Source organism: Rhagoletis pomonella, unplaced genomic scaffold, assembly GCF_013731165.1.
Source record: "Rhagoletis pomonella isolate Grant_MI unplaced genomic scaffold, Rhpom_1.0 Rhpom_scaffold_00004, whole genome shotgun sequence".
Classification (NCBI taxonomy): Eukaryota; Metazoa; Arthropoda; class Insecta; order Diptera; family Tephritidae; genus Rhagoletis; species Rhagoletis pomonella.
Genome location: NW_023458558.1, coordinates 7,488,771 through 7,515,845, shown reverse-complemented (window position 1 = coordinate 7,515,845; position 27,075 = coordinate 7,488,771). Strand labels below are relative to the sequence as shown.

The window sequence follows — 27,075 nt, the reverse complement described above, 5'->3', positions numbered from 1 at the left end:
CACTTAGGTTAGGTAAGGCTAATCTGGCCGGCGTTAAGCTGCATATAGACCGGTAGGAGCTCGTTTACGCGTTAAAGTAGACATCACAAAGTTTCAGTTCTACTTTTGAAATGTTCTCTAACTTCTCGAATTAATAGGTTTTGAAGCATTTTAATCGTGTTTTTGATAGTGCAGGACATCGGCAGAAAACATGTATCACGGTTTCCTGCACCTGATTATACTAGGGATATCCTTATTTGTGCATGAGCGGCCACCAATATATTTCCCCTAAGCAATACGGTAATAACTCTGCAAACTTTCGTTTGCACATTGCTTCGAGTCCCGGAAACTTCTCCATTGCGGCATTCCTCCACACCAATGCATTAGGGCAGAATGAAGGGCGTTACTGGCCTTCTTTACCTTTTCGTCAACATTGCGCTTTCACAGCAGTATACAATCCAAGACTACTCCCAAATACTTTATTTGATCTGTAATTGACAGCTTGATGCTACCTAGCCTCGGGGGTCTGCACACTGGGACCTTATATCTTCTTGTGAAAAAACCACTAACCCATTCAAATTGACAAAAATCGTCGTTGTGCTTCTTTTCCTACCAAAAATTTACTCCTGTATGCCTTTTGAACGTAGAATACGCATATATTATTAATAAATGAATTAAAACTTATAAATAATGATTTTAATATTTCCCATGTTAACCAAAAACTGTCTTCTCACGATCCATTCTAAATACGCCCCGTGTTGCCATATAGCAGGAATTCCCAAACTTTTTTCACCGCGGCACCCTTGTTGTGCTAAAAAAATTTCGCGGCACCCGCACTCTTCAAAAAAAAAAAAAACAAGAAAACACAATGCACACTTTTTGCCCCTTTAGCTTTAATGTAAGGACTGGAATTGTTTTGATGATTTCATTATTTCTTTTAAGTTTATTGGGACTTTTGACAATTTTACCCTGAAATCATTCTATGCTGAAAGCTTGCTAGTATATTTGTTTTTTAACCGACTTCCAAAATGGAGAAGGTTATCAATTCGTCGGAATATTTAAAAAAAAAAATGTATGTATGTTACCGCATAACTATGGACCAGGTTAACCGATTAACCGGCTTGACAAAGCAAGCGAAATGCCCTTGTGTATGAAAAGTTTAAAGAATTTGCCCGCACTAGTATGCTCTAGCCACTAACGGCACCCCAGGCATACGCTGGCGGCACCCCAGGGTGCCGCGTCACCCACTTTGGGAAAGCCTGCCATATGGCAACGACCGATATCGGACGAACTATACTACTCCCAAAGATTTAGTCATATTTTTTCCTTTACTTTAAAGCTATTTTTACCCTGTATTATATAGAAGAAAGCAAAAAATAAAATAAACAAATGGTTACAAACTGGTTTTTGCGTATACGCACGTATACAAACAGATCTGCAACTTCTAATCAGATTTTTTTGAAAAATTCCAGGTATGCAGTTTTAATAAAGTGCATGTTTGAAGTTGCTAGAAAATCGCGTAGATTTTTGGCGATTAATCATAATTAGATGCAAACTTTAACTTTTACTTCAGTCCCGAAAGCAGTTATAGATTCAATAATAAGTTTTTGATATGTTAAAAATCCCCGATAGTTCCATTAAACACGGGTTGACAGACTTAGAACTACTTTCGATAAAATTTTGTAATGATGGGCTTAATGACAGGAAAGCTACTTTAAGAACAATTAAACAAATTTATTGGGAAATGCTAACGTTAGAAAACAAAATACATGTTAAAAAATTGCAGGTTTAAAAATATGACAAAATCTTTCTTCGAGCAGTACCTATGAGCGGCATGCACTATTTCCACCGCTCCTCAAATTTGTTTTACCGCATTCCATTTTTCATTGTATCGTTCTTGTGTCAATAAAATTCGCTTAATATTTTCACAATCCTCAGGTTTTGGCAATACAATGGCCACATAGCCTTCGCCTTCGGCAGCAGTTTCCAATCCTTTTGGTTCGCCAACCCATTTTGTGTTTACTTCAACTAGTTTGCTTTGTACACAACTGGGTATCTTATAGGTTTTGTCCTGCTCTGTGGTCAGTATTGCTAATGTTGAGTCATGCTGCAGCACCATACCGCCCTTCTTACCTTTTCCTTTCACCGTATTTTTGCTGCGATCCGTATTTCCAATATCAAAGGTCAATGATTTAATGCCCGCTTTTAATGCTGGATGTTCCGGAGCTAAGCAAATTAAGCAAACACGATTTGAATGAAAGAGTACTTGATAAGGCGCTGGCTCTGCGCCATCCTTGATGTAATAGTAGCGTGTAAAAAAACGGTCAACGACACTGGGGTAATTTTCAACCCAATCGTCAGTTATGGGCGGCACTTTAATGCCGCCAATGATTTGCGGATCGTGTTCATAGTAGTAGGGTAGCAGTGGATCTGTCGGGTTCATGAATATTGGGATGGTGGTGTATTTTGATGTGTAAGGACGCAGACGGCTATGAAGAAACCAAACGTTCCCTTATGCGCGCTTGTCGTTCCGCCGCTTTGATGCGATTAGCTGCACCACGAGCCTGACGTTCACGCTTGAGGCACTTCACTAGTTGGGAATCAATGTCGTTGCAGACTCCCAAAAACTTGCTGAATTTGTTCTGAAGACATATTTGTTGATAATTATATAAGCAACTAAAAGCATTAAATACATGGAACTGAATATTTATTTACCTCTGAGTGACAATTATTGAGCTGCTCGATTAGTTGGTTGCATTCGGACGTATGCAGGTGAGGCGATAGATCCGTATGCATGCTTTCCGAATAGAATCAATAACAAAACAATCTGCACTTTTTGGTTGCTTTCTGGCAAATTGAAATGTCAATTATGTATAATTGATTAGAGCTGCCAAGCGCAAATGAAGGAAAGTAAAATCGAGCATATCCCAGCCAGAGGCAAAATAAATTTAACAGAACTTTTCTCATCAAAGTGAATGGATTTTTTTTTACTTGTTAGACCAACACTTTGTGTTAAACAACGAAATGCCGACGGCTTTTTGCGTTTATGATGAGTAAATTTTTATGCTTTAAATTGGTTGATTACTTAAAATAAATGCTTGCATAGAAGTCGAAATTATTCTGAGGTTTATTTAACAAGGCGGTGTTGCGGCGCCAGCTGAGTTTGGGTGGTTGTGCACATTTGGCTTTTTTTAATCTGATTTTTTGTTATACATTGGCATATTATGCTAAGTTTCTATAAATTATGATTGTGCTAAAACAGGATGAATTGTGCCAAAAGTGCCTCTGAGAATGAAAGTGCCAAAAATGGCATATTGTGCCTACATTTCCATCACTTACCTCTGTTTAGCATGGCGGTGTTCACGGTCGCAGAATTAGCAACACGTGTATAACAATCAGCTGATTACAAATTTGTATAGGTAAATCCGCCTTGGGTACATCAAAACTAAACAAAGTGATAATTTGATCGTATTCATTTTTTATTTAGAATATTTATTCTATAGAAACACAGACCATGTCGGCGAATAAGAAGAAAAATATTATTGCTATGGAAGAAGATTCAGCTGATAATTCAGACAGCTCAAGCGAAGATGATGGGACACATCCTGATGCCTACACCGGCAATGAGGTTTGCAAGAAATTCATAAAATTGAGAAACTTATCCATTCTTCAAAATTATGTTAGGAAGTTGAAGTCGATTTTGAAGGGCGTGCACCTACTGATCCCGATCGCCATGGCATATCGCAGCTGCTACAAAGGATTTTTCTTAAGGCGCCAATCGACACCATGCAAATGGCAGAAATGATAATTGGTATGATATTTCAAAACACTTTATAGCTGCCTCTGTTGTTTATGCCCCTTTTAGGTCAAAATTATGTAGGCAGCGTAATATGTCAGTGCGAACAGGATGGTGCAGAGAGTGACGTGGACGATGATATGGTTGAAGACGGCACAATATTTGGTATTACAACGGTCGTCAACATGACTGCGAAAAAGGATGTAGCATGCGTTGAACAACTCCGTGGATACATAGTGCAGCGCGCAGAAAAGCATGCAACAGATGCAGTTTTAACGCATTTCCGCGATGTACTTGACAATGAGGGACGACCGGTTGGTTTCCTAATCAATGAGCGTTTTATAAACATACCTGCCCAAATTTCGGTTCCACTACTGGAAAATTTACATAAGGAAGTGTTGGCAGCCAAACAGAAAGGAATGAAATTTAATTTTAGCTATTATTTGATGATTGTGAAATTGTATCGGAAAGAGGCACGAAAGGGGAAACCTACCGAGGATACATTTACCAATGCTGAAGAGGAGGTGATATGTTCCAAAGCAGTTAACTCCTTTGAGTTTTCTGTGGTCGACGAATGCGATGTGGGTATGAGTGGAGATTGGCTGGAAGGTGATGCGACGCTAACACCCTATAGAAAAATTATTTTGTTTGATGCTAAACAGCTACCAGAATTGATTGACGATGTACGAAACTTTATTAACGGAGTATAATTTAAAATTGCATTCATTTTTTATATCTGGTAATCAGGCAGGTTCGGTAATTCAATTTCGAGTGAATTTCAATTTATTCGCTTTGAATACAATCAATCATCGGGAGTGAATTGCAGAATCTGCATGAATATATGTACATATACGTTTTTGCTATTTTAAATGTAGGGATGTTATTTTACATATTAACGTTTTGTGAAAATGCTATGTATGTATGTATTTCAACTTAAAGTCTTGGCGTGGTATAAAATATTTTGCAAACTATCTTCCGGATTTTTCTGATTGAATATAGAACCTGTCAGATGTGGTTATGCAATAATTTTCAAAAATGTCAAATTAAGAAATATCTCTTTCATTTGGTACCCACATTGTTCTACATTGCACTGGATTTTTTGAAGCAATGATATCTTTGAAATTACAAGGTCCTTTAATAAAAACCTGACGTAAGAGAGGAACGACAAACGCAGTTTTACTACACTTTCGTAAGTTTATTTATTACTTTTTTTTTTAATAAATAAGCTAACTCGATTTAAAAAAAGCTTCAAAGTAGCAATAGCTAGACACAAATTTCTAGAGCTTAACATCGCAAATAATAGCTAAATGTAACTACAAATAGGAATGATTTAATCAAGGTCGTTTGTACATTGAATTCCCCCAAATCCAAAGTCATTCCCCGATTCCCCCGAGAAATTCAATTTTCGCCGAAATCGGGGAATTCTCCGCGGCCTGGCATCACTGATGAGCAGTCACACCTTGCAGGTGAAGTGTCTTTCGAAAATATTTCTATGTCTGAGGCTCTTAAGGCTCTGTCACACGATCAGTAATTATCACGATATTTGGATCGCGATCCATATTGATGGATCGCGCACCAATGCTACATGTTCAATATTTATCACGTCAGTATTTGCATAATTTTTGTGCTGAATGCTTAATATGGCGCAAGAAAATGTTTTTATTTTGTACGTATAATTTACAGATAATGCATTCCACAATTATTTTAAAATTTACCATGTAAATTGAAATTTGTTTTGAAATTTGAGGTTTAGTAAAAGCTGTTCTTGTTAAACCCGAAAATCGTGGAGTACGGGAACAGGCTAACCCGCTTTTTTGGCTGGCCCTTTTGTGATCGGCTTACAACACTGAGTCGAACAGCTGTTGACACAATCGCATGGTTGCAATTTTTCACACGAAGAAGAAAAAAGGGTTCGCATTTATAGGTTTCATAACTTTAACTAACAACCGGTTCACCACTGTTACATTTCACCTGACGACATTTGCGTAATGACTAATTCATGACAAGCTCATTACAGCATTTCTTGTTTTATACTATACCTGGTTCACGGTTTTACGGTGTTTATATCAAAGAGTATAGAAAACAAAGAAGATGCATAGTAGTAGCTCACGTTCCAACAAAGCGCGGCTAGTTCACCCCTCGGACGACTGTCTTCAATAGCAAGTAACCAGCCGAGTGGTGAACTTGCTCCATGTGCTCTGGTAAATGCTTCCCGACCAGCATATTTCACCACCCTTGTTATTAACCGGGCTATTAACCTTGCTTTTTACAACTCTAGCTAATAACCGGTTCACGATTAACGTACCTGTATATAAAAATTACTAATTTTTTACAGTGCACCGGTAAATGTAGTGATAAAAAAGAGTCGGACAAAAAATTGCATCAAATTGCATTTAGGAACTCACTTTCATATTCTTTGAATAGTAGATTACTCATTGCAGTTTAATTTCAGAGGTAAGCAACTACGAGTGAATGGTAATCAAAGTTCAGCATGAATAAATTCGACCGCAGTAGAACTTCTGATAGGCACTCTTTTGGCATGTGGTTTGTAGCGTCTTGAGTTGTATAAGCCCAACTGATGAGGAAACCCATATGGCATTTCTCTCATAGCTTATATGTAAAATTGCAATCTCTGGTACCCAGCTCGGCATCTATAAATGCAAATTTTTTCTCTTCTGCTCATTAGTCTTGTCTTCTCATTGCAGTTGGCTCTTGTTTGAATCCAAGTTTTAGTTATACGGAGACAGTCCTACACTATTCACATCGTGACGCAGAGCTTTCTGGTTGGCCAAAAGAAAACCGGCTTTTAAAAAAGTATTTGAAATAAGCGAACAAGAAGCACTTGTTTGTAGCCGCTTTACAAGGAGAAAGTGGACTTCTACCTTCCGCCATGGGAATTGATAGGCAAGTAAATTTTAAACTATGTATCTAGTTATATATCGTCACCTGAAATGCAGAAATAAGTAACAACATCTTAGGTAAATGAAATGGAATGTCGTAAAAATATTTTAATTTTTTTCATAAAATGGTGTGTGTGATTTGTTGTAATTCAATGAAATTCATCATATGATAATTTTTATCATGCATCATATATGTAAGTAAATAAAGAATTTTGTGTTTTTTATTAGTTATGACTTTATGCATTTCAACGATGAAGTTTGTTACGTCTTTTTTGCATTTCAGGTGACGATATGTATTGTAGCCTGCGTCAATAAAATTGCATATTCGCACTCACACGGGCTATTGGAATATGTACCTAAGTTTTTATTTTGCTATGGCGGCTTTAAATATTAATAATAATATGTAGTAGAATCGCTCTCTCACTCAAATGAATTAATCAGTCGGAAGATAAACCGGCATCATAAAAATATTGCAGTCGCAAAGTAATCTACGCCGCAACAGCCGGTTTGTAGCTGCCTTGGAATACAATGGCTCGAAATTGTTTTATTGGAATATTCAGTTAGGCACCAATCGTTGTCGTTAGTGGTTGGTTTTATACATTTTGTTAACACATTTATTTTCTTAATAAAATCCGTTAACATGGTTACTGATACGTGAGTGCTGTTTGCTTAATTTCAATTGCAGTTTATCTCGTACCAAAAGTGCAGTGTTAAAAACAATAATATGTACATATTATGACAAATTAATTTTTCACTTACATATTTCTAACAACAGGACTGATTTCATACGCGTATGAATATAATATATACATATGTTTAACGCTGTCATTTAAAAATTCACAATATATAGTCAGCTAGTATAGAACAAAAATTCCGAAAAATTCTACAGTTTTTTTTGTTTTAATGCTATTTATGCGGTTTGCGTGATCAGATGTTTTAATTAGCAATAATTTTTTTTATTGTTTTTGTATATACAAAGGTACATATATACATAAGTATGTACATACAATGGGGGTTGGGTAGCTCATATGCACAAACATATATCCCATCTATTGTTTTCTAGCTATTGATAGATATGTACATATGTACATACATGTGTAGTAAATAATTGCCCAGTTGCTTTTCTTAGAAAACTACATATAATACAGTAAATCCACAAAGTTTTGGTAGAGTGATTATTTTGCAATAGGGGCAACTGTTTTTTAATTATTTTATTTTTTTGCAATTTTTTTATAAAAATGTGGTTAGTTTTACGACCAAGACCCCAAAGTCTAGCTCTTTGCAAAATTAAAGAAAAAAAATTGTCATCTTTCACACAGATTGTTTTTAAAGCATTATGAACCATATTTTTGCTATTACCAATTAAAATTCTAAAGAGCGGATTTTCGGCCCACGCTAATATCCATCCATATATGCATTCTTGATTACCCAAAGATTAAAAAAATCCACCTCCTTAGTAAAAATTCTATATCAACTAAGTGCTGCTATGTGAACTGACTAATTGCAGATAAGATTAGATTTTATAAGATGTAAACTCAGTCAGACATTCCATTCAGCATTTATTTATGTATTTTTAAATATATACAGTGGCTGCAGCAAATAATCGGTCAACCTCTATTTTCATAAAATCATTGTATAAAGCATAGTATACACATCTCAAGAAAAAGCGCGCAATAGTGAAAGGAATTTTCTTCTATAAAATTTTTTTAAATTGCAACTTTCAAGAATCTAATGCTCATATACTTATTATATATTTATGTATGTATTTCTTCAATAAAATCTAGACACAATTTTGTTGTAAATAAGAAAACGCCATAAGCTTAAACATAAGATAAATCACACGCATTTTTTTAAGGTACTCTACACGGATGCGAACATATTCAATGTAGATGCTCGAATCACTTTATTTTATGTCCACATTTAAATGCATTTCAACATTTTTGCCAAAGGTATCTTTAACGTTTCAATGTTATAAAAACGTTCACGTGGAATCAATTAGTTTTAATACTGCCAAGTATTGAACTTAAAATAACCAAAATTGGTTCAGTCGAAGTTTAAAGCAGTGTAAAATATTTATGATCATACTTTGTAATAATAAACACCTGCACAAATATGCGAATGCTTAAAAATATATGCACATAAATACATATGTATGCCAATTCGAGATATATGTATGTACATACATACATAAGTATGTATGTATGTATATTCATTATTTTTCTCATGCATGTATGACATGCGTGTGTGTCTCTGTTGGTTTTAATAATTCGCTTTACGCCTCCTTTCTGGACTGATAAGGTAATCAGTAGCATTTCATTTGTGCTCATAAATTATACTATAGAATATACGGCATGGCATATAAAGGTTTATTGTTTATAAGTTATACCTACATACATATACATATATGTATTTACATGAGGAAATGAGTATGTGCAAGAAAGCCTTTAATTGTAAATGCTATGCATATGTACATACATACATACATACATAAATAAAACGCAAATGGAACATTTCGCACAATAAAGTGTGGATTGGTTTGATAAAAACGTCCACTTGCTGCACATACATACGTATGTCTATATGTTGGTACATGTGCGCTATATTAATAAGTATTTATAAGTTTCACCATGCTATCGCTACATGTAGAAGTATTGTGAATTGTGTTTCTAAACTTCTTTCACCTTGAACTTAAAAAATTGGATAATTGAATGCCATCTTTAACTTTTCTCCCATGCTATCAGATTGCTTCCTTGCAGCGTTAAAATTGCAAAGCTGATTCAAAAGTCCAGCTGTGATGTACTCTGTATCATCGATCGTCAAGTGCCGGCTGAGTTGGCGGAACAATTTAGCGAGTTTCGAGCATTTGATAAGGCATTCGATAGTGTAGTTTCCTGCTTCAAATCGCAAAAGTTGGACTTGCCCATAGTTTATTCACCAGTACAAGAATTGACAGATTATCATGATGTGCGGATGTATCAAAAAGCGGCAGCTAAGTCGTTGGAGCGAGCAATTAAGGTGAAATAAAGTAATACATTTTTAAGTAACAAGATGTATGTAGATATTTTTGTATACAATTTTTTATAACTTATCTCATTTTGTAGGCTGGCTTCAAGTCGCCCATGTTGATCGTACCCACAAGTCACCGCTTCTCCAATGCTGAACTTTGTACTGTGCTAGGTGCTTTGGATCAATTATATGTTGTAAGTATCAGTGCACAGAATTTGAAGTTGGAAATCTATAAACTTTGTAATTTGCAGCCAATTCAACTGCGAGAGGATGTCCCTGCACATGCCAAGCAAATTAAGGAGTTATCTGTGCTGATTTCCAAACCTAATGCTGAAGATATTTTAAAGGAAGCCTTGGTCTTGGAATCTGGTCGAATGGTTGCCCGTGATATTGGTGAGTGCGTGAGAGAAAGTTAGTTCTCTATTTTATTTTATTTTTTAAACTACGCGGAAAAAAAGACAAAGAAACGGTCTTGAATTTACTTCCACATTTTAAATTGTGACTTTGCTGCTTCCGTCAATTGGCAATGCTGCTAGTTGTATGGGCGTGTACAGTTTTTATTTGTACCAAAATGCCTAAAAGTATGCAACAAAATACTAAATGACTATTTGCTTTCTTAGGCGTTGGCGATCCGGAGCGTATGGCGCCACCGCGCGTAGAAGACTACGTTAACAGTGTGCTCTCCTCGCTGAAGAAGGAAGTAATTAGCGATTTAAACGTTTTGCAAGAGGATTATCCGCTATTTGCCGCTGTCAACCGCGCTGCAAACCAAGTAAATCGCCATCGCGGTCGCATTATCTTCTTGGAGTATGTGCCGCCACAGCCGGCATCCAAAACACTCATGCTAGTGGGTAAGGGCGTCACCTACGATACTGGTGGTGCTGATATCAAGGCTGGTGGTGTAATGGCTGGCATGTCACGTGATAAGTGTGGTGCAGCTGCTGTCGCAGGGTTTATGCAGGTAATGTCAGCATTTCTTTTGTTTACTGCAACTAATTGTACTGAAACCGCTTTATATGCAGATTGTCAATGAGCAAAAGCCTGCTGATGTACACGTCATGGCTGCACTCTGTATGGTACGCAATTCAGTGGGCGAAGAATCGTACGTATCCGATGAGATTCACACCTCCCGTGCTGGTGTGCGCATACGCGTAGGTAATACTGATGCTGAAGGGCGCATGTGTATGGCGGACGCGTTGTGCCGTATGAAAGAGATAGCTATCGAACGCAAACTACCTGACCCCCATCTTTTCACTATAGCGACCCTCACTGGTCATGCTTGTATTTCAGCTGGGGATGGTTACTCCATTGCCATTGACAATAGTGTAGCACAAAAAGCTGGCCATGCGCGCTTTTTGCAAGAGGTTGGTCAATCCTTTGGCGAGCCTTTCGAGGTGTCTGTGCTACGTCCAGATGATTTCGATTTCAATAAGGGTAAAGTGATTGGAGAAGATATTGTGCAGGCCAATAATGCCCCTTCAACACGCACGCCCAGAGGACATCAGGTAAATGACTATCGAAGTGTGCTAAAAGAATATTTATCCATTTAATTTGCTTTTATTTTAGATTCCAGCCGCTTTTCTCATTCAAGTCACCGGTTTGGACAAACATGGCTTAGAGTCGAGCTTGCCAATCAAATATACGCACATTGACGTTGCTGCCAGTGCTTGTGTATTCCCTAAAATGCCTACTGCTGCACCGATCGTGGCATTGGCAAAAACACATTTGTAAATTTAACCGTCCATTTGAGGTTTGCATTTATGCAGAATGTGTACAGCATTTTCCAATTGAAACTTAATCAAATTGTACTTATAACCGCAATGCATGTATGTAGATATGTAACTTTGTTACTCTACTTAACCACTACGTAATATAATCACAAACGAAAAGTCAGGAATTGCCAAAATATAAATTTTGTTTAAAAAGGTAGTCACCAAAAATGTACTTTTCTAATGCAGTTCTATAGAGATTCTCAACTGCGTTACCGGAATGTATTGTGGAGCGATTTTCCACAATATACATACATATCATATTCCTACCAGTGTTGCCACAACATTTTTTGATTTCTTACCAAGAAAAAGTTAACAGTTTCGGAAAAAAATAGGGCGTTCTTGAAAAATTTCTGAGATAGGGCGTTTTCGAACCGGCTGCCTAGAAAGGTCGATCTTCCGTTCAGCCGTCGATATGTACATACTGTACTGATTGATATATTCATCACTTTCTTATTAATGCAAATAATGTTTAAATTTACTAATTTGTTACCGATTGTCTGAAAATAATAAAATAAGTTAACAAAATAGCGATCTGATTTTTAGGTACATTTCCATTGTCAAATTAGGTACAATTTAAAATTTCGATTTTCTATCCCTGGTCAGAACGATCCTGTATTGACCTATGTGACTTGTAGAACCCAACTAAAAAGTTACCAAATTGAAAAACAAATTACCAAATTTTATAAAGAAAGAAAAAAATTACCAATTAAAAATTTCCTAAGCGAAAACGCTGATCCCTGCGCTGTCGGGAACAGAGAATAGCCAAAATGACATTACGGAACTTTGATTGAATATATATCCAAATGTATTTCGCTAATCGCGGATGCCATCCCCACGGATCTAATCCGATTCGATGCCTCCGGATATATGCCTATTCCGGTCCGACAGACACCTTTCGCTGGAGTCTAAACTTTCACACCATCTTCACACTGCCTTGTTGTGACAATGCGAATCGGATTAGATCCGTACGGATGATTATTTTTGTATATTTTCGTTTACGTTTACAAGCATCTATAACCTACTAGTTGCGTACAACCGATAAATAAGCAAAATTTGTTCATGCCTTGGAGGGACGGGAATAATTGTTTGAGCAGCTGGGACCTTGTCACCTATGGATATCTGTCTAACATCTGTCCAATTCAATTTCAGTAATTTGGTCCCACCATTGCAATACTCCATATCAACAAATTGAGCTACTCATTTCAAGCCCTTTTAACACCAAACAGCACATGGTTTCAACTTCATAAAAAAAAATAATTTTTTGTTTTCACTATACACATAGCGATGGTACTTTGACAAAAGCTCGTATCTCAAAACACTGTCTAACAAAAAACGATCTATTAAAAACAGAAATGCATTTTCATAACTTTTTTACTGAATATTAAAGATTAACTACTTTTCACTTAATTAAGAATAATATATACAGGCCGATTCTGAACAGAAACTCCCCGGGAGTTTTTTTCTCTTTTCCCTTTCCTCCTATCATGACTGAGTTGAGCTGTCAAAAAAGTGTCAAACAGCTCTGTCGAAATTCGAATTTTCTCCTCCCCAATTCTCGGGGAAAATGCTATTCCCTGGGAGTTAATTATTGGAGGATTTTTTCTCGAGAGAGTTCAGAATTGGGCCGATAATGAATTGTAGTATTTTAAGGCCTATTTTGAATAAATTTTACGAGATACGAATTGGTAGTGAGTTCTAAGATACGAGGTTTTGTCAAAGTACCGTCGATATGCTACATCGATTATAATCGAATATAAAAAGTTGATTATATCGACGATGTTTTTACAAACCCGCCTATCGACCAGTTGCAAAACCGCCTAAATCGCCGCTGCGTCAAAATTGTGATATCACTGAAATCCAGGCATCGAGATTTATGCATAATAAATAATAGCTAGAGAAAATTTCGTCTATCAAGGCAAAGAATAAACCGTTTTTTCGCTCTCCTGTAAAATTAGAGTACCGTAAGGTAGCCGGATTTGCAATTGGTCGATGGGCGGCTTTGCCAAACCATCGACGATATCATACACTTTTGTAATTATGTACTGTGATATGTGAGTAATCTTACAAGCTAGCACTTACCCCGATCTCCAACCCGATGAAGGCGATGGCACCTGCAAACATGGCAATGACATATCGATGGCTGAGTGGCAGATCGACCTATCTCGGCAGCCAGTTCGAAAACGCCCTATCTCAGAAAATTTCTCAACAACGCTCTATCTCAGAAAACTTTTCAAGAACACCCTATTTCAGAATTTCATTGAAAAACACCCTATCTCAGAATTTGGTTGCAGAACTACCTATCTCAGCTGCCGATTCAAAAACGCCCTATCTCAGCTTATTTTCAATGTATTTTCGTATGAGAAAGGGCCTTTTTGAACAGAATTCTGAGATAAGTTATTTTTCAATCAAATTCTGAAGTAGGGCGTTCTTGAAAAATTTTCTGAGATAGGGTGTTTTTAAACTGACTGCCGATATATGTAGGTCGATCTTCCACTCAGCCATCGATATAGTGCAACCCTCACACATATGTACATAAGTAAGTATCCAATGCTTTCCAAAGGGCTAGACCTTCAAATTCCTAGCAAGCACATTCGAACCGCATCAACTACACTACATTAAGCTACCTCCACTGCTTACATTTTTCGTGAGCAAATCGTATACATTTAGATCACAGTGTTCTTGAACCAGATTCAACTGAATCGGTCTGGTATATGAAATTTCCACAGAGACTATTCTACGGGGGGTGTTCCCTAGTCAGAAATTTAGTTGGAAGATAAAAATTATAAAATTTCGTTAAGTTAATAAATTTGATTATTTAATATTCATATAGCTATTATAAATTCAAATATATGCGAAAGCGCATGCCTAACAGTTGTTCGTAACAGGCAAAACGAATCGAGATAAATATAGACGTATGTATACATAAATGGTCAGATTGAAAAAAGAAATCGATTAAGCGGTGACTGTCTGTCCGTCCGTCCGTCCGTCCGTCTGTGCACACGATAATTCGAGTAAAAATTGAGATGTCTTAACGAAACTTGGTATGTGTACTTCTTTTCTAATTTATTCAAAATTGATGTTTGCAATAATTCTTTAGAACAAAATACGCTTATAATCACATTTTGAAAAAATGGGTGTGGCACCGCCCACTTATGACCCCATATGCGTATCTCGGTAACAGTTCGAGCAATTTGTAGCAAACTCGGAATAATTATTGTGCTTGCCACATAAAAGTAAAACGCTGAAAATTATTATAAAATTTTGTTTAAGAAGTAACGTTATCATGGAATTTTGGAAAATTTGGAATTTTGGCGCGATACCGCCCACATAGAACGATATAAGTTTATCGAAGATGTTTGAAATAGGGCTAAATCCACCCCTGCTTACCATGTAGCGGTAGTTTTCGGAAAGGTGAAAAAACCTATATTTAATACTTGTGTCGGGTATCTAATGTTCGGCTCCTCCCGGGTTTGGACTTTTTTACTTGTTTAATAACGGCTTTTCTGAAACGTACGTGTTTTCGATCTCTATAGTTGCAGTAACATTGAACAACAAGATGCACTTTGAAGTTTTCTGGCAGCCAGGAAAAGGCTTTTCCGCGTTATAATCACTTTTTTAAAGGTAGAAAAGGTGAAAAAGGCAACATCAAATGAGAATACATGGAATGAGGGAAAGCTAAATCGTGGACATTCTTAATCGAATATACTCTATCTCTTTAGCAGAAAAAAAGCGATTTCCATAAAATCCGTTCCCTGCTAATTACATTTATCTGAGGTTAATTTTCGTGATATTTATCCATGGAATACTATAGGTCCATAAAAAACCGCATTCATATTTCTAGGGCATATTTAGATCGGCGGGTCCGGATATGCCCTCCGTTTTTTTCAGATTGGCTCTCATTAACGAATAATTGCGAATTTTGTCGTATTTCAAATTTATAAAATGTTGATGCTTTCTTAATTTAAATTAAATAAATAACTTAAAAATATAAAAAAGTGAATTTTGAACCTGAAGTCAGTTAGACTCGTACACCTCCTAAATTTCGATGAAATTGCGATTTTTTTTTAAATTTTTCATTATTTTCACAATTAACTGGAAATCTAGTAGGTGTACGAGTCAAATTGACTTCAGGTTCGGATTCAGTGGTTCGAATTACATGTCGGCAGGTGGGTCTGGTTAAAAGCACACACCACTTTTTTTTTGGCCGGTTTAATTGTTCCTTTCCGGATACGGAAAATTGTACGAGACCCCAATGCCGGCCCACGACCAAAAGCCGGGCCTATCACTTTGTATCTGGTCTTGGTCCGTTTGTTTTACGTATCAGTATTGTAGGTTGACTAGTTGTATATGTATTCGCACGGCATCATACGTACGGGCGTATTCATGGCGTAAGGCAAACACTGAGTTTAAGCACAAAAATAGCAGATAAATATGGAGAGAGTCCTGCAATATCCGACTTTCTGATGTAAATGTTTAGAAAATTGCGCGAAATTAGGCATTTTAAATAATTTTGCGCTCTACCGAGACAACATCCCCAATCATGTACTTGGATGTGAAATAGCATATTTTCTAAATTTTTTAAGCGATTAAACTCGACAAAAATACTTTTAAGAAGCCATCAAGATATAAAAAGCCCACACACAAATATTGCCCCTGATATAACTTATATCTAGCAACTAAAATGACAGCTGGTTAGCAATAAATTGTATCCTGTGGAGACGGCCGGCAAACACTATGTTCAATGATATGAAGAAAATGAGCAACACTTCAACAAAAGAAAACCACATTTAGACTGAAAATAAGGAGGGGATTTTGGGTACAGGCGGTTTCTGTGAACGGTTTTCGCTTCTTAGAGGAACTCTTTAACCAACTTAATGATGAAAAAGTCCTATATAGAAACCTTTTTATACAATTTTGGCCTTACTTTTGGATTTCGGCAGCAATAGTTGAAAAAGAAATTAAAAGTTTATGCTTCTGTAGATACTTTTTAAAAAAAGTTAAGTTTGAATTCCATCTTTAATTTTTCCTTCATGCTTACTTAACTTAACTTTAGTTTACTTTACCTTTGTCTACTCTAAAAATGCGCGTTGCTGCTTCTGCGTTACTGTTATTGTTGTTGTTGTTGTTGCAATTTGTGTTCTCACAGCCGTTAGAAGCACGAACAACCAACCGCACAGAACTCGTTCTTGGCCATGTACCGTTAATCCGGCAAAAACTCGGTCAAGAGTGTCTTGCGTATGCTGTGATTGCTTGCATAATAACCCGTTGTCCGCTTGTTCGTCGTACAATGTTTGCTGCCCCCCCCCGAACTCATCGCCTTCTCTTCTCAACACCCAGCAATCCGGTGTACTCAAACTACCGTTGCTCGTGTGTGTTAACTTTTTGACTCTGCTGCCTTTCTTTCGCTTTATTTTGTCTGTTTGCTTTCAGCTTTCTTCCGCGCGTTTCACAGGTCCTCCACACAACGCCGTTGCTTTCTGGTATGTCGTTTAGCTTTGGAAGCGCCTATGGCTTTAAATGACCACCAGCTTGGGTGTCTTGCACTTTGTTGTTGTTGTGCCTGCTTTGTTGACTCTGCATTTTATGCGTTTTTATTTTGGTTTGCTTTCCTTATTTGCTGCCCCCTCCGCGAGACATCTTACAGTGGTACAGCCACATATATGTATTTTTTGGAAAAAATTAGAAGCAAACAGCGTAGATTCCCAATTTACCGTACGTAACATTTATAAATATAAATCAAGAAAAAAATGAATAATAGGCGTGATAGATTTATTTTCCTTCCATATATACCTAACCTCAAAACGAATTAAAAATGCCATAAAAATGCACCGATGAATACATATATGAGTCTGAATTTTTTTCCATATGTTTGTAATAATGATCCGTCCAAAAATGGACGGTATCGATTTATATTAAAGCATACCTCCGATACAAACCTAAAAACGCTCTAATAAGCACACCAATGAATATAGTATGACTCCGAAATTTTGTCCATATATTTTTAATAACTTTATCTATGTGTACAACCCTTAAAATCTAAACTCAAAAACGCCTTCAAACGGCTGTAAAAAGCGGCCGGATGAACAAATCATTCCGAAATTTTGCCTCGATTTTTTCTCTATTTTGCTAAATTTGTACAAAGTTATAATAAAATTTTCTTATTCAAATATCACTAAAGTAATCAAATATGCATAAAAATTGAATATTCAAAATTTCCGACGAAATACCACTGTGCGCTGTCGACCTTTTTCATTGCTTCTGCATGGAATAAGTGTCCGGTGGAATAACGTTGGTGGAGTTTCGCTTATCGGTGCAACTGAGGTTGGTGTTATGCAGGCAAGCACAACAAGATGGCGGCTCCTTAATTTGCTCTGAGGTGTTAACGTCGAGCCAGGACAACAGATAGCAGGTTTGTTCATGTAAAAAATTAACCAATAATCGGCCAGTACCTTTTCGAGAATTTGAAAGCATTCGCTCTCAAAGAGGAAAACCTGTAAGAATTTAGGAATAGTTGATTAATTTGTTGTGTATTTGCAGCAATTTCCTAATAAAATGGCCATTTCCTCTAACTTATTATATATTTAAATTAGGGATGGCCGATTAAATAATTAATCGAATAAGCTGATTAATCGAAACGTGAGTATTCAATTAATCAAAAAATAATAATGATTGATTAATCAAAGTGATTGATCTATAGTTTAATTACATTTTATTATTATTATTATTATTATTTATTTATGTAGAATTAAAAATTAAATATTAAGACTAAAGGGGAAGGGGCTGAGCACTAGCTGCTATTTTAATTGATCAGAATCTAATTAATTTTATTAATCATAGAACTGATTGGTCATAACCTGATTAATCAGCAACCTGAATAATTGGTGCTACATTCTTTTTATAGAACAAAAGTTATTCGCATACACACATAGGTATATATTTGCAATACTCCGAGAATACCCCTATTGTGCTATATTAAAAAAAAAAGTTGCAGTTGCTTTGAAAGAAAACTCGAAAGTTTTGAAAAAAGTTACCCAGATTTCAATACAATTTTTACGAGTAAACAGGAATTATTCAGGATCTGATTAATCAGGGTTACGAAGTTTGAGACTACTGATTTTTCGATGTTTTTGTCAATAATACACATCGAACAAAATTTTTTTGGAATAGATGGACCCCAGCGTCACTTACCGCAAAAACAGACAGATTGCACCAGGGGGCTAACTTACTTGTTTTATTTTTCGTTCAGGAAATAAAACTTATGCGGTGAGTTTAATTTTTCTGTTGTGAAATAAAGCTCGCTCAAAAAAGAGTTGGAAAATACCTTTCCCCTGATAACTCATAAGTCTAAATCGGAATAGATTTGGTCCAGTTATTAAAGTTTTTCTTATACCAATCTTTTAAAAAAGTTAAAACTGGCATCAAAAATCTCTTTATTACGTTGAAACAATTTTTAAAAATTTTTATGCAGATTTTAGAAGCTTAAACTACTTTGTCATTTGAGGTGATTTTTTTTAAGTTCTTTAAGAAACAATTTTTCTTCATAAAAAACTCCATTTTGGAGGTATTTTAAAATCGGGCCTGCTCACGTAGATCTTAATAACTTTCCGAAATATTTTGGTGACGTCTTCAAATGTAATATACTTTGTAATCTCGGCTGAAGAACCGCATTTTTTATTTTTTTTTTTTGGTGACGCAGTCTAAAAGCTTAAACAGACGGCAGCGTTGATCCGGATTAACTTGGACTTAATCTGCATCAACTGCAGTTAATTCCCGAGTTGATCCGGTTAAACGCTGTCGTCTATTTATGCTTTAATGTACATATCGTTACCTTAATTCACAAAGGCCCTAACCAAACATTATGAAAATCAAATCATGAAATACATCCATATTTTTCTCTAACGGGCATGATTCCTTATTTGTAAAAGGTATGTATGTATGCTCAAAGGCTATAGACGAGTTTTTACTACTTATTAGGTATGCATACATGAATGTCACCTGTTTTCCCCTCACAAAAAAATTTCTTGAAACGTCCCTGTACATATAAATTCAACGAAAAAAGTTTTATTTTTACAGTGTAAATAGTGTGCATATCAAATAAACTATTTACAGCACCTATATCCATAATTTGAATAATAAAATATAGTACATATGTAAGTACCTTCAATTAGCTCATATTGTCAGACTGCTAATGATGGGAGTATATATACAGAAGTCGTAGCCAGTTTCAAAGCCAGTGCCGGTGTCTTTAATGCTGTCACCGAAGTCGTGGCTCAAAATTATGTGGCAGTTACAGTAGTTCTGTAGTGTTGTTGCTGTTTGTGGTGGCGGCAAGTTGTCAATGTGCTGCTTGTTTGTCTATCTATGCGCTCCATAAAGAGTGAGAAAAACAACAGCAAAGTAACAAAAATCAACAGCAACCGGAGCCGACATTAATAATAGCAACGCAGCGGCGATGCAACTGCAACAGCAGCAGCGTGAAATAAAAAAAAAATAATAATAATAACAACAGCAACGACAGAAAGATCTTAAATGAATGCGGAAGTTTTTCTGGAGTTTCGTAACCGGCCGCCACATACGAAACTGCTACAATTGTTGCAATGCATGCAGGCGATCAGGGAATCGGCAGGCAGGCAGGCAGGCAGGCAGCCGTGATTGCAGCAATATGCGGCAGCAACTGAGATTGCAACTAAATACAACTACAACTGCTACACCAACATCACATGGCGACCACTTAAAAGCAGTGGCAAGTGAACAAGAGACAAATATTAAACTAAATCTAATGCGAAGCAAGCAAACGCATACATACGTATGTATGCGTGTGCAGGTGTATGTCGTATGTTTATATGAAAAAGCAATTGACGTTGGAGGGGTGGCTTGCGAGGGAGGTGCGGTGGGACTAAGTCGAGAGACGAGCTGGCAGACGATGCGCTGTTTTAAATGCTGTCGCAGCGAGTTGGTGATGTGACACCAGTGACAGCGCTGATCGTAATGACGCTAGCGAGGGAGTACAGTGGGTGGGGGGGGGGTAGGCATTTGAGCGCGAGCGGCGAAGCATGAGAAATCAACGGCCGAACGCAATGCAACAGCGGTTATTTGTTTGCAACGTGCAACATGCATGCGCAATCTGATTGCATATATGTATATCTACATATGTGAACACGCATTTACACACACACACGCGTGGTTGCATATACATACATATTTATGTATATATAAAATGAGTGTTAGCTTCTACTGCTGCCACGTTCGGTAGATAATAATTATGGAGTTAAAAAAATAAAATAAAAATATTGTAATCAAATTATAAACTTAAAAAAAAAAATGTATTTGGCAGCGGTGGGATTCGAACCCACGCCCCCGAAGAGACTGGTGCCTTAAACCAGCGCCTTAGACCGCTCGGCCACGCTACCCACTTGGCCCCTCGAGCGCCAGCCGAAAGCACAAATGACCGTCAGCAATAGCACCGACACAAGCAAGCATACACTCACCAAACACACGCACGTACACACTCAGCTGGCAGCCGCACATTTGGTATTTTTTAGAGGATAACGTGATGAGCGTGTGAATTTACCGATGAATCGATGATGTTTGCCGCATGGTTTGCGCTGGCGGTGATTTAATTAAATCTGCTAAAATTGAAATTGAATCATGCTAAAGCACATACATACCTACATACATATGCATGTATATATGTAACACACAAAATTGCAAAAATGCAAAATAAATACATACCCGTGGGTACAAAGAAAAATGGATGGATGATGCCTGGGTGGCTGCTCGCTGTCTAGATGAGCAGAAATGCACCTGCCACTGCAGGCCTCATTCCTTGCTTTACACTTTTTTGGTTATTTGATATTGGTGTACCTATTACTTCCCTGCAGAAAAAAATTGCCAATTGATAAAAAATAACCCACTTGCAGTTAGCTTTTATGCGGGATTTCGACAAAATATACATATTGCTAGCTTAGAAAGAAAAGTTGCTAAGTCCCATTTTAAAAAATTTACAGGAGAGGAAAAAATCTTCCTTATAGCCATTTTCTTTAACTATTTCGCAAGACTTTGGATCAAACATTTTGCGCATTTAAAGCAAAGCAAAACTCCATAAGAATCAGAAGGATTCGATATTTATTAAAAGATGCCGTATTATTTTGGCCTTATCGGATTTGTGGTGCTTCTTTTGGACTTAGCAGATTTTCCTTTTATTGCTTATGAAGAGGAAATAATAAAACAAGTACCTTTATAATTTTCGAAACGATGCGTATTCAATTTCTCTAGTCTCCTATATCAAAATATGAGTTTTCATAAAAAGTGGACTTAGCAACTTTTCACTCTAAGCTAGCCATATATAATTTATAGTTAACTGCAGAAAGCTAACTTGAAACTAGTTGAGAATTAATGCAGGATTCATGCAGACACAATCGGCAGTTTTTTTTTCTTTAAACACATTTCTATTTAAATATCCTAATACAAATTTTACTTTGAAGATACTCCTTTTCTGGAGCTCGCAAATATTTTCTTCGAATTTAGGACAAATAAAATGAAGATCGAAAGATTCTATTATAATTTTGAAGTTATGTCTGACGGAATTAGAATACGGGACCACCTACAGCAGAATATGTAAACAAATGTGTAATGTTAAATAAAGTAAATAAACATCTAAACAAGTAAAAAATTAAAATTTTTTTTTTTCTTATTGATATTTTATGTCCAAAAGTAGTTAGTCACAAGTAGTTGCAGAGGTAATCACCAGTAATTATTTCGCGGCTATCACCATAGAAATATAAGTAGGTCTCCTCAAAGAAAATATATATCAACTTCAAGTTAACTTATAGTTAGATACATTTCCTGCAGGGCTACTATACTAAACACACATACACACCCACGCAAATGCCATTGTCAGTGATTTTTGGCAAACATTTTTGTTTTAGTCACACACAGTTCAAAAATTTTCTCACAGCTCTTGGCTCGAAAAGGATACATTCGCTGATGCGAGAGCTGCTGCAGAGCTTCATACCTAATCGAGTGTAAAACTTTTCTTAATCACTTTGTTGGTTCTCGTTGCTGGCGACTTGAAATAGGCGCATAGGATGCGCAGGAGCTGTTTTTTGGAAGTTGCAACAGGTGTTGGCTGACTGTCTATGTCATCGTCGTCGTCGTGGAAGTTCATTTGTTGCAATCTGCGCGGCTTTTGCTCCCACCAGGATTTAATTTACATTCGTAGCCAGTCAATAACGGCATTTTGGAGATGGTGTGAAGATGTGAACATTTGCGCTACACTTTAGAAGGTAGGTACCTATGCTTATCGAAAGTGCAAATAATTTTTGTAAGTATGTACAGTTCCGAATTGAATGGAAGGGAATGGTCTTTGATTATTTGATGGGCAGTAGGCTTAATAATGAATATATACCAGGATGCTCATCAATCAGTTCAACACAGACTACATTATCAAAAAAAAAAAACAACCTGTGAGAAAAGGTTAAGCATCGAAAAAGGCAACAAAGCGGTCTGCAATAAGACAATTGTATAAAATATATTTTTCACCCCCCTGATATCTTCCAAGCGGAGGTTCAATGAAATCACAATGTGTAGACGTAAATCTGAATGATACCATTCGAAATTGCGCAATTTGTGTGTCCGTAGAAACGCGCTTTAAGGATATAAAGGTCATAAATCATTTCTAAGTTCATTTGGATTTCATAATGGAAAAAGCAACAACGTCTAAGCGGTAGAAGTTATAGCAGCTATTTAGGAGAACACCACATCTCCTCATCAGACTTCTTTTTCTAGACTTCAGCAGGGATCGAACCCGCATCATCGATATGCAAAATCAGAAGCGTTGGCCATTTTTTTTTTTTTTTTTAATTTTGAAAATCTGGAAAAAGTTGCGTAACATGATAACATTGAACCGTGTTAAACCATTTTACGATCGGACAATATTTACGGTCGCCCCAAGAACCTTAAAGTTTCGAAAAATCTCTGGAATTATCAGCAAAGCAAGTAATTTTTTAGCAAAAAACAAAACCGACTTCAATTTTCATATACAAATTTAGGATTATCGTTAATTTCTTCATGATCCGATGATCGGATTGACGTGGTACAAACTTATGCGGTAACAAACAAACCAAAAAAAATATTCCGACAAATTTATAATCTTTCTCCTTTTTGTGAAGTCGGTTAAAAATTTCCTAAAATCGAAGGAATTTTTTGGCAAATTGAAACTTGGACTAAATTATTCTAAAATTTAATGGGCTTTCTAGAAAATCTTTAAAAAAGGACAAAACAACTATAATTGGAAAGATTTTGCGAAACTTATTCGATCGCAAAACGGTTTAACATGCTTCGATGTGATCATACCACGCAACTTTCCCGCACTATTTGAATTTGGAAATCGAAAAATTGTTTTTAGAAATATTTTTTTTCGATTCATCCTAATAAGCAACGTTATATGATTTAATCTAAATTATGGTTAGGCAAAGATTGATTCTCAGTGTCTGACCAGCGCATTGAACTTGCACAAAGATGTGTAGCTCTTAAAAAGGATATCATTTTACACGACAGAGGACATTCATTCTCATTTTCACACCACGTGCAAATCGCCTGCGTTGCTCTGCCCGAAACTGGGGCCACACAAAAGCATGGGAGCCAAAACCAAGATGACAAAGAAAGCATATATACATATGAACGAAGGATAATGAAAATAATTCGCACGACATACTTCGACCGGTAGGCATGTATTTATTGTCCTTGAATCAATAAAACATAAAACAAAAATGTTGTATGCACTCATGTACATACATATTACCATTATTATTACATCTTTTTCTGCATTTTCTACTTAAACTCATAAATATCGAAAATATCACTGGCGCCCCGCTCACACCTTCAACCACCAATACATAGGTACTCACTCGCTCAATCGCCCAGGTTTTCATAGAAAAATGACAGCCGTGTCGATGTTTTAGGCGCCGTCTATGATAATTGGCGGCACGGTCAATGTGGCAATGTTGCGGCATTCACCGCGGCAGCAATGGTGGTCGCAAGAGGCAGTAAAACTACTTTCACTTTTGTTATGCGCGCCCTCCAGCGACCAACGAAATCGCACCGAATGCAGTAATCGCACGAACAAATAAACGGCCAATTGCGTTTGGCAAAGGTGTGAGTGCCGGCGCGCGGCGGAAAGTCCTGCACCATCCCGTCGTGATATGGACTGTCGTTGCATGCCGCTCACGTATTGCAACGTGTGGTGCGGTGCCACAATATTTGACACATCATAAATTCACTTAAAATTATGAACTTCATTTCTTTTTCATAAGTTTTATTGTTTTTACACCTTTATGACTATTTTTAATTTTTTTTTGCCTATTTGCCATTGCCTTTGTTATTGTTAATGTTGTTGTTGTTTTATTCATGTTCACAATCATGTTTCTGGCAAACCCACACCAGCACACCCGCACACAAACACAGCCATTAGCGCACACCCTAATGCTGAGAGTTGGTGGCATACATATGTATGTATAGGGTTGCCAGATTTTTTATGCGCGAAATCAGTACATTGGACTTTTTCATGCTAGAAAAAATCAGTACTTTTCAGTACATTTTTATTCAACAGCAAAATTATGAATGTAAGTAACAGAAAATATTTTAAAACGCCTGAATTCTGGTTTTTAACAATATTTTGGTATATAAATAAAATATAGTTCATAAAAAATAAGAGTGTTATTCATTTTAACATGAGTGTAGCCATCATTATACACAAGAGCCAATAAATTATTTTATGATGTACCACCATGTCGGAAAAATCAACCAACACCAACACACAAATTATTTTATATTTATGACTTTTTGATTAGCATTAGTCAAAGAATTCTATACGTTTCATTTTAGAATTACTTTTAATTTGAAGTTCACTTTCAAAAATTTTAATTAGAAGGCGGTTTTTCTCTTTTTGCGCGAGGAAGCAAACTTTATTCTTATCCTCTCCTATCCTCTCATACAGTGAAAAAGTACCACTTTTTAAGTAGTCTTTTTTACAGTTATTTTTTACAGTACAGTTTAAGGAAGTTCCAACGTTATGTAAAAACCTCAAGAAAATACTAAAGTATTTTGTTTGCATAGAAAATTCAGTAAACATTTTAAAAAATCAGGACATTAGCGTACTGATTGAAGAAATGAATAAAATCAGTACAAAAGTTGAAAAATCAGTACCTACTGTACTGATAAAATCAGTACGTCTGGCAACCATACATATATATGTATATATATATGTAGGTGTTTGCATGCTTTGTTTTTGCTATTGTTTCAATTAGTTGTTGTTTTTATGTTACACGAGTACTATTGTCTCGAAATGTTGCTCCTAATGAAGCGATAAAAAGCGGGTTTTAGTGAAAATGTCAAGGTTTCACAGCGCCAACGAAAATTTTGCCCTGGCATATTTGCGCCACCATTGCAATTTCCAGATCGTTGTGGCACGAATAGGCGCGCCTGACCTTGCCTGCTTGCCACCTCGTGTCTTAGTGGCTTGGCTCTGGCTGGCTATTGTGGCCGCGTTCGAGTCGTTGCTGGGCGCCGCCGTCACACGCTGTTCGGGTATTTTTATGTGTGGCGTTTTTCCAAAATGAAAATCTGAAAAATATGGACTTTTTACTTTCACCGCCAGTATTGTGGGTTTGTGTGTATCTACATACATAGTACATATATGCATGTGTTTGACATACATACGTGCATACTCAATTGCTGGTAGATTGCATTACATGCTGCGCATCGAGGCTGCGATTGAAGGCGGCGCGAAACACTTAAGGTTTGGCAACTGGGTTGCGAGCAGTGAATTTCTGTGTTATCTGCTATTTTGCTTGTGGCATTCCGATAATTTTTCCTTTCATAAATATGTATTACCTTTGCAATTACTTTTGCAATGCTTTTACCAACGAAAATCATTGAATTTTATGACACTGCCTTCTGTAATGTAATGTTCGGTAATCTGTTTTCAATTCACCCCCCGTCAATGCACTCAAAGGTGGTCTAAATTATTGCCATTTTCTTTTCATGTATATACAATAGCCGAAGTGTTTTCGAGATTTGGTGATAAGAGAATGGCCATTTGTATTTTGGAAAATCGTCATAAATATTATGACATTCACATCTGCCCGGATAATATCGGTTGCCGATATTTACACATGAAGGTGTGTAGTAATTAAGGTTCTAAAAAATATAGCAGAATCCGATTTTGAAATGTTGATCAAATTAAAACAAAAAGTCCTGTGGAAGTGGATAATGTGGAATCCTGGTTTCGTCCTTTGGAGTACTTCTTCATGCGGCAAGGAATCGATACTTTGCCATCACATCAAAATCATCAATTTGGATGAGCACTTGTAGAACCAAGCGTATGATGTTATAACTAATCCTCCCACATGCGAAAGATTCAAAACTCTCGAAGAAATCATTTTCCCAAAATTTTCCTCACTACCCGTCAGACATTTGGAGCAATTCAACGCACAAACGTAACCAGAGACCAACAAATAATGAAAGATTTTTGGTTGAAACGTCTACCTGCTGCTGCGCTAGCACCCAACGCTCGTGTCGACAAAAGCAATCCCATAAAGTTTGGCACTTGTAGATATCTGAA

At 36.7% G+C, this 27,075-nt stretch overlaps 4 protein-coding genes and 1 non-coding gene across 7 annotated transcripts; 2 read left to right on the top strand and 3 right to left on the bottom strand.

The window, feature by feature from the left end:
* Positions 1-1,607: 1,607 nt before the first annotated feature.
* On the bottom strand, positions 1,608-2,535 carry LOC118736901 (protein Abitram). Its single transcript, XM_036467026.1, has one exon. The coding sequence runs from the start codon at positions 2,420-2,422 to the stop codon at positions 1,835-1,837; it is 588 nt and encodes a 195-aa protein (XP_036322919.1). The 5' UTR covers positions 2,423-2,535; the 3' UTR covers positions 1,608-1,834.
* LOC118736903 (COX assembly mitochondrial protein 2 homolog) lies at positions 1,996-2,870 on the bottom strand. The gene is made up of 2 exons (XM_036467027.1): positions 2,695-2,870; positions 1,996-2,621 (listed from the first exon to the last, which is right to left on the bottom strand). Exons 1-2 carry the CDS (start codon positions 2,773-2,775, stop codon positions 2,469-2,471), a joined length of 234 nt encoding a protein of 77 aa, XP_036322920.1. The 5' UTR covers positions 2,776-2,870; the 3' UTR covers positions 1,996-2,468.
* A 447-nt stretch (positions 2,871-3,317) lies between these two features.
* On the top strand, positions 3,318-4,746 carry LOC118736900 (protein BCCIP homolog). Of its 2 annotated transcripts, XM_036467025.1 has the most exons (4): positions 3,318-3,398; positions 3,467-3,607; positions 3,664-3,790; positions 3,845-4,746. In XM_036467025.1, exons 2-4 carry the CDS (start codon positions 3,494-3,496, stop codon positions 4,483-4,485), a joined length of 882 nt encoding a protein of 293 aa, XP_036322918.1. In that variant the 5' UTR covers positions 3,318-3,398; positions 3,467-3,493; the 3' UTR covers positions 4,486-4,746. The 2 variants fall into 2 exon arrangements, with proteins under 2 accessions (XP_036322918.1, XP_036322917.1); XM_036467024.1 differs by lacking the exon at positions 3,318-3,398 and having other exon boundaries at positions 3,405-3,607.
* A 1,375-nt stretch (positions 4,747-6,121) lies between these two features.
* Positions 6,122-11,751, top strand: LOC118736898 (putative aminopeptidase W07G4.4). Of its 2 annotated transcripts, XM_036467022.1 has the most exons (8): positions 6,122-6,229; positions 6,481-6,679; positions 9,417-9,690; positions 9,777-9,875; positions 9,933-10,074; positions 10,302-10,642; positions 10,704-11,186; positions 11,248-11,751. In XM_036467022.1, exons 2-8 carry the CDS (start codon positions 6,666-6,668, stop codon positions 11,410-11,412), a joined length of 1,518 nt encoding a protein of 505 aa, XP_036322915.1. In that variant the 5' UTR covers positions 6,122-6,229; positions 6,481-6,665; the 3' UTR covers positions 11,413-11,751. The 2 variants fall into 2 exon arrangements, with proteins under 2 accessions (XP_036322915.1, XP_036322916.1); XM_036467023.1 differs by lacking the exons at positions 6,122-6,229; positions 6,481-6,679 and adding an exon at positions 7,144-7,329.
* Positions 11,752-20,781: 9,030 nt separating this feature from the next.
* On the bottom strand, positions 20,782-20,863 carry Trnal-aag. Its single transcript has one exon. It is a non-coding gene; the product is annotated as a tRNA-Leu (tRNA).
* Positions 20,864-27,075: the final 6,212 nt, after the last annotated feature.